The sequence below is a fragment of the Heterocephalus glaber genome, unplaced genomic scaffold (assembly GCF_053883595.1).
Source record: "Heterocephalus glaber isolate CG9 unplaced genomic scaffold, H.glaber_assembly_v1.0 deba00001472, whole genome shotgun sequence".
In the NCBI taxonomy this organism is placed as follows: domain Eukaryota; kingdom Metazoa; phylum Chordata; class Mammalia; order Rodentia; family Bathyergidae; genus Heterocephalus; species Heterocephalus glaber.
The window spans coordinates 73630314-73642108 of NW_028258315.1; the positions used below are offsets into that span (position 1 = coordinate 73630314).

Sequence of the window (11795 nt, forward strand, 5' to 3'; positions counted from 1 at the left end):
AATGAACAATACAATGTCAGTAGGGATTTGACTTATGGTGTAGGCAGGAAAACGTTCAAATTAGGAAAACCTTCCTTGAGATGTTAAACTGAGTTTTGAAGCCTGAGTAAAAATTGCTGTGTAGAAGAGAAGGAGACAGAGAATAAGCACTGTAAGCAAAGGGAATGCCCTGGGTAGGACATGGTGAGCTTCAAAAACCGATTTTTTTTAAAAGTTGCTATTATTATTATTATTCAAAGACCAAGTAAAACAGGGAAACAGAAGAGCAAGCTTTCAGGGTCAGTCAATAATGTCCTTGGAGAAATGCCATAACCCAAATACCTGATTCCAGCTAATACTCTCTGAGGGCATCCTTCCCAGGAATGACCACATACTCCTATGGACCCTAACACCCAGCCCTTATATCACTAATGACATAATTTTTTAATTCAATTTCTTGAAGGTCATTAAAAAACATGGGAGAGGGCATTCACTTATCTAACAAACCTGCAGATATTCACACACACACACACACACACACTCAGATGTGTGTAAGAGTCTACAAAAGGTTTTACTCATACAGGTACTGGTGAATTTGGATTTCTAGTCGAGACAGTTCTTAGGAAGGTAAAAATATCCCCATTTTATAGCTGAGGATTCTAAGACTTGAGGAAAATGTGACTTGTCTATCTTGTCTATCAAGTGTTCACAGTCAGAAGGGACAGAGCCAGGATGAAGGTCACCCATCCAAGGCCCATTCTCTTCCCTAAAATAGCATATTTTTCCCAGTTGAGGAGTCCATGGGAAAACACTGTGTCTAATGATTATTGGCACCAACCTCCCCATCTCACAATTTTTATCTAATTAACTATGCAGGTGATTTTTGTCCTAAAGTAAAGGCATTCTTCCAAAGAGCCTTCCCTTCTCCTTCCAGGGAGGCTTTCTCAGCTAGCTTTCAAAAGCACACTTGCTACATGGTGGGAGGTTTGTGAAGCTGCCTTGGAATGTTCTGTGGCTACTTCTTTCTTCAGAAAGTCAATGCTGTGTGTCTCATTCAATTCCACAGTCTTGCTTTGAACTGTTTTCTAAGCCAACTCAGAGAAAGCTAAAGATCTCTAAATGTCAGCTCAGTAGCTCTAAAAGTCTAGATGCTTTATGTGCATTCTTTAAGCAGGATGACCAACTGTCCCCTCTTATATGTAACCCAGTATTTCCTGGGACACAGAGCTTTTAAGGCTAAACTGGGGTGAGTCAGCTGTCCTACCAATAATTTAATTCTTATCATCTCATCTTTATCTTTTATCTTTATTGATTAAAAAAAGCACAGACTAGAGTGTCCACATGGTTTACCCAAGGTCTTCACAGCCTCTAGGAACAAACTGAGTTTTGAAGCAGGGTCTACTGTCCAGGGTTAATGGTACTGGAGATGCATGTTCTTGGGTACTGACTTTTCAAGGAACACCTCAAACCTTCTACCTCTCAGGAGAATTCTTGTCATTCCAACTTCTGAAGTGGACAGAATTTTTTTCAGGACTGAAATAAAACTGGGAGCATTTCCTTTTGCCTTAAGCTCAATGTTCTGCTTTGCATGTCAGTGCCACCAGTGTCATTTCACCCGAGGGCTCCTCCTAAAACACTCAGAGCAGTGCAAGCAGTCTGAGCTGGTAAACTAACCAGTCTGGTCTGAGGACCAATGGGCCTTGCAGTCTCACCTGAGGAAGCAGAAAAAGAGTCCAGCAGACTTAAATTTAAATCTTCCTCTGCCTTATACTAGCTGTGCGACCTCAGGGTTAATAATAGTTATTTCTCAGGATTACTGTGGAGCATGAAATAAGATCACTCAATGTGAATCCACCTTGCTTTGTGACTGGCACATGATAAATGCCCAGTAAATATTAGTTCATGAAGGACCTCCATTCCCCCATGAAGGAAATTCAAACAAAATCACTCACATTGTAATCTGCTCAAACTTCCATTAGAGGTTCTGATTCTAAACCTACCTGAAAATAACAGATTATATCAATAAGAATACAAACAACCCATTTTTTTTCTAAGATGGGCCAAAGAATTGAACAGACCTTTCACCAAAGAAACATACAAATAACAAACTGACATTTCCAATGTGCTCGGCATCATTCATTAATAAGGAACACAAATTAAAGCCACAATAAGATGTTATACCTGCTAGAATGCTTTAAAATACCCACATATCAAGTGTAGCAATGATGTAGAGCAACTAAAATTTTCATGAAGTAATTGTGGAAATGAGAATTGGTACCACCACTTTTGAAAACAGCATGGAAGTTTCTTATAAAGTTAAATACAAAATTACCATCTGACCTAGAAGTCCAATTATTAGGAAGTAAGCCAAGAGAAATGAAAATATATTTTCACATAAAAACAGTTTTATCCATAAAAGTCAAAAATATGTAAACAAACAAACTGTTCATCACCTAGGGAATAGATAAACATATTGAAGAAGGAACTGCTGATACACAAAATAAAATGGGTGAAAAGTCAAATACCATTTATTTAGCAAAAGAAGCCAGAGAGAAAAGGCTATATATAGTTTGACGGTATTTACATGAAACTTTAGAAAACACTAGGGAAGGGCGAAGGCATGGGTAATGCACAGAGGCATACAAAGAAAATATCAGGGAGTGGAGGTAGCGGACATTCTGTTCATTTTGTCAAAACTCATTGAATCCACATGTAAAATGGGTGAGTTTTATTATTTGTTAGTCGTGTACCAACAAATACGATTTTTAAAAACCCTAAATCAATTGTAAAGAATAGGGTATAGGGGACAGGGATGTAGCTCAGTGGCGCCGCACCTCCCTGAGTTTGATCCCAGCCCCACCAAAAAAAAGGAAAAAAAGAGCGGGACAGGAGGTGCCAGCCTAGCAAAAGTGGGAGGTAAAGGCATGGGAAGATGGATAGGCACAGCCAGCCATCAGATGACCTGCGGCTTTGATTATTTGCAGAAGCCAACCAAGAAAAAAGGAACCATTCACTGATGGGTGTTTGATGTGTCCCAGCCTTAGTTCATTTAGCTACTTCTGAAGTCAGGTCAATACTTTATCTTAGAAAATGTATCACATGGCTATATATATGCTAACAGAGCTCTTACTCCTCCTGCTGCCCCAGTCACACTTCAGAGGAAGATCAAGAATGACTTTTTCAATAATTACTTTTTTATATGTGAAGACAACACTCTAAGAACATGGATCCCTCTTATCACTGATTCCAACTCTGGCAAAGCTGTACCCACGAGAAGAGGAAGACAAACCCAAGGAAATGCTTCCATTCAACCTCAACCTAAGTGCACAGAGGCCCAGAGAAGGGAGGACAGTGGAGGGGCTGGTGAAATAGGATGCCTGTGGTGGGAGAAGTGGGTGAAGACTCTACCTATTCTTTCTCCAGACAAGCTGCTCTATTCTGAGATTAATGTTATGTACTTAATCTGTTTGATGCTTAAATGTCCTTTATATATTAACTGATACAATGTCCTCGCTTAACACACAATTCTATTTCTGTCTCTCCATTTCCTTTTAAATTCATTAATTCATAGACTTCCCAAGTGTAGGAACCTGTGCTGGTCACTGTGACACAGCTAGGAAAGCCTTGGAAGTACCAATCCCAAACTGCTATTTTTAAGATGCACACTAAACTTCCATCACAGATCTTCATGATATAAACACTTCCAGCCACTACCACCATCTGATCCTACAATGAGCTTCTGGAATTTTCTCAGCTATCCTAAACTTTAACACAGTCCCCACACCTGCAAAGCCTTTGCTCTACATTTCCTCCTCCTCTGAGACATGGTGAAATGTCTCCTCTCCCTACTGGTAGACTATATACTCCCTTCCCTGCCATATCTTACTCACCTCTCTTGTAATGTCCCCAGCCCCTTATAGTATCATGCTTTTACATTTGTGTCTTCTGTTTTAAACTGCACATTCAACCTTGCAATCCTGACATGTGAAGAAACTACTAACTCATGTGGATTGAATACATGATGCAGGACTCCATGTAATGTCTATGTATTGAGTGTTCATTATAAGCAAGGCATGAAGAGTGTGTGCACCCAGGATGATCAGCTTGGCTCCTACACCTGCCACTAGAATGAGAAACTAACCTTGTCCACAGTTCCACATTCCATAGGATGACCTGAGTAAGGTGTAGGGAAGGTCAAAGCATGTGGACAGAAACATCTAAGCAATTTAGCCTTAATTTATGGACAGATCCAATAAAAGTTAATACATTTATTCAAATGGATATGAGTACCATGAAAGGCTTATACTATAAAACATAGGAATGAAATTATATTTATGCTTGGATTATTGCAAATGTGTATTAATCTCATTTTATAAGAAACTAAAACTTCTGAACATCTGAAGGAGATTCTGAATGTTTCACATAACCATATCGGAAAAGATTAGGGTACTTTAGAGGAGGATTTTGTTTCACACCATCTGCACTCATGTTCTAGGCTTTGCAGTCTTCAAGTGTCACATCTTCATTTGGGTAAATCACTTGCCAGGGGGCTTTAATTTTCTCACCTGTGAGAATGGAATGGGAGAGGGGAGGTGAACCAGGCCCTGTGAATCACATCTTTCAATTCAAGCACCTAATTCTGCACGTGTCATGTTGCACATGGAATTAAGGATCAAATTCTGAGTCCATTTTGTGCATATGCAATAGATTCCATAATTTTCTCTGTATTCGTTCTTCTAAAATGGTTAGAAATACAATGCTGTTGAGTGTTCCATATTCTTGTCTAAATTTGTCTGTCTTTGCTTCTCTTACTCTCTGGCTCCCCCTCATTTAGGAGAGAAGTACTGATACTTAGTGACCACTAATATCCATTTCCTTTGATCTGATAATAGCACCCTGATATTTTTCCAGGAGCCATATAACCCTTCCAAAGAATACGATTTGCCAGAACCTTCAGTGAGGATGCCCTGGCCAAGAATGATGTATCTCGTTCAAGTGAGAACAATTAGATAACCTTTGCATGGGATGTGGGTCTTGACCAGAGTGGCATGAAGGCAGAAATGGTTAGAATGTATTCTTCACTTTTAACTGTTGTTATTACAGGTTTGCAGTCCATAATGATTACACTTATCATGGAGTGCAGGTACATGTACATAACGCATCTTAATCCTTTCTAACATTTCCTTCCCCTTTCTCCCTCTCCTCTCTCTCCCTCTCTCGGTCTCTTTCCTATTTGCAAAAGATCTTTACGTCAGTGCACATGAGAGACTTCATCACTTCCTACTACTTAGATTATTTGAGCTACCCAAGCTTCAGCGTTTCACTAAATCACAGTTTTATTATTTTCCTTTGGTTTTGTAATTATCTTGCAACCTTCAACAAAATACTTTTTTTTATGAAATTAGAGCATATTTCTCTTGCCTGAGACAAAAGAGCCCTAACAGATACAAATTTTTAGTATAATTATTTTCTTACATCTTAAAATTTGCTACCTGTTCCCCACAAGAAGCCATAAATGTAATATACAAGAGCAAAACAATCCATCTGCTTCATTAGCATCTTTCATATATCCCCCCGACCTGGGGTAGCTGGAGTGATTTTCCACCCTGGCCCTCCCTGGCTTTCCTGGTGACAGAAGAGCAGTCAATTGACAGTGTAATTCTTTGCTGATTTCTTACCCACCAGGAAAAGACTTGGGAACGTCCTAAGGCTTACAGAACAAAATCAAGTCAGTGAGGACCACCATGGCTTGACTGTAGAATGTTGAATCTATGTCATGTCTAGTTCCAAGGTGCTCTGGGAAACTGAAAGCTCTAAGAGAACTTAGAGTCCAAATTCATTCTCCTTTTCAGAACTTTGGACACCAGAAGCAGTAATAACAACCAGATTTTTACTGTTAACAATGTTGGGTTGTCATTATGTATGAAACATTGAATCTAGAACCCTTTTCATCTCATCTGAACCATACAATAATCAAAGATGGTTAGCACTATAAATACTCCTACAATAAAAGATGAAAAAAATTAGGTTTAGAAAAGTTTAAGACCTTCTATAAAGTTAAGAGTGACTGAAAGAGCCAAGATCAAATTCAGATGTTTCTGACTTCACAGTCAGTACTCTTAATCACTTTTACATTGTGCTTAATGTAGGCCAGTTTCTGCTTCTGGGCTAGAAGTCAGAGACCACCTGGTTAATAATGCAAAAATGAAAGGACTTCCCTTATTCTTCATGCCAGGAACAATCATCCACGGGTTTGGCATCTAGGTGAACTCACTTGATTTTATTAATTGCTTTTTTTCCTCTCCTTGCCACTTGAGACTTTGCTGTCATCTGCATACTGACAAACCCTATCTTACCTTAAGCAGGAATATGCTTAAGATTGGAAAAAAAAAAAAAAAGATTATCACTTTCCTTAAGTCAGTAGCTCTCCAGAGCTTTGCCAAACTTTTCACTCCCACTAGGCTCACTGCTATAGATACAGTTTCAAGGATCTCAAGTCTTGTACTTTGTAACCTGCTCTTACTAGAAAGAGCAGTTAGAGTAATTACTATGAAGTTCAGTTCAACCCTTAAATATATTCTCAGGGTGTTTTTCAAAAAGGCCTTATGTAATACTACAAGAATAGAATGGAAAACACTGATATGCTATACATTCACTCAAGTTTCGCTAATACCATTGTAGAAGGTTAATTTATTCATTGTGATATGCAACCCACGATTAAATAAGATATCAACAACAGAAAAAGTTTGGTAAAGGTATGCAGAACTCTATCTTACTTTCACAATTTCACCATAAATTTAAAATTATTTCAAAATGAAAGGCTTTTAAAAATATAATAAACCGAATATTAAAGGCAGCATTACTGATGAAATGAATGCACTTGAACTTAGAATCTTGAATCATTTTCATCAATGAATTATTATTGGTAGCAACAGCACAAAGTCTTCCAGTTCAAAGTCACAAAAGAAGAACATGTCTTGCAAGACAAGGCTTTAATGAAAGCTGCACATAAAAGAAAGTTTGATCATGATACTTCACATATGGGTCATAAATATACAATACAGCATTGTGGTAAATGGTGTGGGGGGGGGAGAGGAGGAAGTAGAAAAAATGTACACAGTAAGGAAGAAAAAAGGAAAATATAAGAATAAGATGAAGCTGAAATAGACAACAAATAATCATTTCTTTTATTCATTTAGGTTCAGTAGAAAAATTTGCACATTTGTTTAGGCAACTTGACAACATAGAGAACATAATATACCAGAGTGATCCTCAAAAAAAAAGAAAAAGAAACGAAAAAAACTTTTCCAAAGGAAGTTTAAGAAACACCCATACAAGAGTTATTCAGTATGAACAGAGCATTACAGAAGAGTTTTTAAAATCACTAAAAGGATATTCAGAGCCTGCAGGAAAGTTGGTAAGAAAGTTTAAAGGGTGACTAGATCCACAATCAAGGATTTGAAAGTCTTATTTAAGGACAGTGACTATTTTTATTTATTTATTTATTTATTTTTTTTTTTTTTTATTTTTTTTTTTTTTTTGGTACCTGGGATTGAACTCGGGACCTTGTGCTTGTGAGGCAGGCGGTGAAACCACTGAGCTAAATCCCCAGCCCTCTATTTTTTATTTTTATTCCTAGGACTAGATAAAGAGATTTGTCCAGTTTAGAACCTCTTTTTACATATAAGGAAGAAGATCTTGAAATAACAGGTGAGAAAATATCTCAGGAGATCAGCAAAGGTTATTATCATATTGTCTTTAGATGACTCCAAAAGAGACTGCTTTTTATAAAGGTTTAATGTAAAAGAACAGAGAAGGAATCAATGGTTGATTTAGGGTCTTTTCCATCTCGTGGAATCAAAGCATATACAATATGTAGTTGCTGCAACATTTCTTTGAAGAGTAGTTGCTAGAGAGGAATTGGGCATCACTATTCTAGAATAGAAAGCATCAGTCACATCATAAAACTGGTGCAAAAAAAGAAAAATCCCTTGACGGATCCAGATTTCTAACCTCTTCCTATTTCAGAGATTTTCAGAGGACATATGACCATGAACCTGCAATTTAAAAGACAAGCTGATCTGCCACTAAGTGCCAATTTTTATCCCATAGAACAACTGAGATAAACTTTGGAGAAAATAAATCAGGACCCCAAACCAGAATCTTAAAAAATAATAATAATAATAATAATAATGCTGCTACTCCTCCAACGCTTTATTTTTCAAGAGGCATATCCATTCACATCCTATTTATGCTACTCTTACATGGTGAAATATTTAAGATAAATAATTCAGTTTTCAAAATTCATATTTTATTATTATTTGTGAGAAAACATAATAGTGTAATATGTATTTTTACTTCCTGTTTTTAAACTTTACCGTTATAATCTACCCATCTCACTCAAAAAGCCTGGTAGAACCAGATTCCACTTTATCCTAGTTTGTCTTCCATTAATAATTTAGTAGAATATGCTGGTCAAATACCCAAAGGTCTTCCCACAAATGAAACTAGGATTTGCTAAGAAAAATCAATTTATAACTTAGTTCAATCAAAAATAAAAACAGTTACAAAGGTCTGAACCTTAACCATCCTCAAACTCACAAGAACCATTAGGAGAGTACCAGAGACAAGCAAGGGTTAATACAGCTGATTTCTAGGTTAAGAGAAGGATGTATCATAATTTTTAAGGCAAACACCTGGAGGGAGAAAAGTAGTATTTTGTTTCCATTTCCAGAAATTGCAGACAAACATGAAGCAAATCACATCATTGGAATACTCAATTATCTGAACATGCTAATTAACTAAATGTAATCAACCTGCTTTCAGTCCTCTCTTCACCGGCTGTAATATTTCAGAGCATTGCCTTTCTTATGCCCCACAACCGGTAGAACATTAGACAGTCTGCATGGTGCAGCAAAGAGAAACAAATAAGCACAGATTTTTGCTGATCGCAGGAATTTCTCATGCTCAGGGTATATGAGCAGACAATATGTAAATGGCAGCACTGGCTGTATATTTTAATTATTCTCCATGCCTATTTTTGCAAAAGACTTAAAGTTCAATTAGGCAACATGATGTTCAGTTACGGTTATTCCATAAAACCGAGCAGTCATTTAAAGTAGTAAATATGCAGTCATGACAGAATTAAATATTCATGAAATCAGGAGCAACTGGAAAACTGAGGATATTAGAATATTAAAATTCATCACAGTTTTCACAACGTAAATCTCCTATGCATTTGTGAAGACTAGAGTGTGTTCAAATTCCAGTTCCTTGGTAGGCTGCCATTTAAATAACAATATTGATTTTGGTAGATGAACAACAATCTTGACTCTTAGCTCAGTTTCAAAATGCAAAACAATTTGAACATTTGCAAATCCAAACTTGTTAAATGAGTTGGCTCCAAACACAGAAGAGCAACATTCAATGTGATCTTGATATGTTTGGGGTAATTGTTTAATCTACTTGTGTTTTTGGAAAGATCCAGCAGAAACCGAAGCAATCTCCAAGGAGGAGCTCTTCAAGAGATGCTTCTAACCACCAGAAGTGCCTCTTTTCCCAAACATTTCGTTACATGAGCAAAAGTGAAAAGTAGATTGACTATTCATTGGTTCTAATATTCCGATTTGTTGAACCACTTTCCCACAATATTAGCCAGTTTCAAAATGTATTAACAAATACACGTGTACACTTTACACAGATACAATTAAACAACATCAGCTTCCACAAAACTAAAGTCCAAGTACCTATGGAGACAACAGAAGGCTGAGACAAAGCTGTAATAAATACACTCTATTAATATTACCAAGGCCTTATTTTCTATGCCACTTCCTCTACAATTTCCTCAGCAGAAGAAACATTAGCACTAGAGAATGGCATCTGGGCCATTTCTTACTGAAATTCAATTACCTGAACAACTCCTCTCTGCCCAGTAAGTAGCAGCTGTCCTCTAGTCTACAATGACACAGCAGGGCTGCAAACGATTTGAGGGGTTCACCTGCTGTCAGGCTCCTGGTCCCTGCTGTCCTAAGTAAGAGGATACCAGGTGAGGAGAACATCCAGCCTAGAGCTGGGTTAAGCAATGTTCTCCATTCTGCAAATGAACCAAACTTTGCTCCCATTGTTATCTTTAGGTTGATGTCACCTCGCTCCAGGAGTCTCTGAAGCCACTTGGCAGCTCCTGAAGACGTGTTTTCTCTAAACCAGTATCATCCAGTACGCCTCTGTTCAACCGTGAGGGCAAGCAAAGGTCTCCACACTGCTCCCAGAGGTGCCCTGCTCTGTCCTAACCATCACATCGCATGTACCAGAAGACTTTTCTCTGCACACATCACTGAACACCGAAACCAGGACAGACTTCTGCACACGCCTTCCAGTTGGGAAAGTCACTATCGCCCATGGATTACCTGCCATCCCACGCCACCTCCACATCTGCCCCCCCCCGCCCCCACGCGAGCGAGGTAAGGGGGTTGGGGGAGCAGCGGAGGGGTTAAAGTGACAGGCACTATGCGAGCTCCTCGATTTCGTTCAAAAGATGTCACAGCGGCGACACCGTGGACCTACCTTGCTCTCGCCTTTCTCGCCGTTGGGTCTCCTCTCGGGACCTTCGCTGTCCTCAGCGCCTGCACTCTCGCCGGGCAGTTCATCCTGAGGCAGAGGCTGTTCTCGCTGCGGCTGGGGCTGGGTCCGTGATGCCGGCGCCTGGCAGGCTCCGCCAGCCCCCTGGGAGCGGGGGATGGGCTCCGGGCGCGGAGAAACTCCCTCAACATCCATCTCCATCTTCCCATTCAACTGGAGGGCAAGACAAAAGCGGAGCGGAGACTTGGCAGCGGCGCCCGGCGGCTCCTCAGCTGCCCGCGGCACGCATGGCTCGCCGAGGAGGGGCCGCCTCCCGCGCGCCCTCCCTCCTGCCACCCTTCGCCCGCGCTCCCCGCAGCCCCGCTCTTCTGCTCGGCTCCGGCACTGGCGGCGCCCGGGCCGGGGAGCGGCGGGAGCGGCGGGAGCAGCGGGAGCGGCGGCGCGTCCTTGGAGCGGTGGCCTTCCGGCGCCCCCGGCAGTCCCGCTAAGCGGAGCGCGTCTCGGCGGCGGCGCCTCTGCTCCTCCGCGCGCACGGCCCGGGGACGCCCGGGGACCTGCGCGCTCTCCAGTGGGCCTCCGATGCTCGCCGCCTTCCAGCTCTCCTGGGGCCCCGTGGCGCTTCCCCTCCCCTCCAGCCTTCCGAACAAAGTTACTGGAAGAACAAACCAGATCGCCGGGATCTGCCGGACCAAAGTGGCAGGGATAGGGAACGTCGGGTGTCCGCGAAATCCACCGTCCCCGGGCTGACCACGCGCCGACCCTCATTCCTACCCTCCCCTGCGCACAGGAGCCAAAGGAAGGCGGGTTTCCCGACCTGGGCGAGGTGGCGGCGGGAGGACTGGGAGAGGGGCGCGTGGGGGGCTGGAGGCTGGTGAGCCTGCCCGGACCCCCAGGTGACCCCCACCTCCGAGGCCCCCTCCCTCCCCGGCGAGCGAGGGCCAGTGAGTCCCAGAGCTCCGCTCCGAAGTGGCCTGGCACAGCCCAGCCCCGCTCCAGGGCACCGGAGGAGAGGAGAACACGGCGGCAAATTCCGGGCAGGAAATCGACCTAACCTTGCCTCCGGACCCATCGCGGGTTAGAACTGGGCAGGGGTGGGGCCCCGCAGGGCTGATGAGGACCCGAGTCTCCCGTGCGCGGGAAGGTGGCGTGAAGGTCCGCAGCTGAGGGGCGGCGGGGGAGGAGGAGGGAGAAACAAGGAGTAGCTGCCAGGCTTTTCCGGCAACGCGCCCCGGGGTGGG

General features: G+C 41.8%; 1 protein-coding gene across 12 annotated transcripts in view; it reads right to left on the reverse strand.

Moving 5' to 3' along the window:
- Positions 1 to 10758, reverse strand: part of Rbms3 (RNA binding motif single stranded interacting protein 3) — a 1369918-nt gene extending 1359160 nt beyond the window's left edge. For all 12 annotated transcript variants that reach the window (XM_013077038.3, XM_013077039.3, XM_021238654.2 and 9 more), the window contains exon 1: positions 10543 to 10758. In XM_013077038.3, coding sequence (XP_012932492.2) covers positions 10543 to 10758 — 216 coding nt within the window. The remainder of the gene's footprint in view (positions 1 to 10542) is intronic.
- Between the last annotated feature and the right edge of the window lie 1037 nt (positions 10759 to 11795).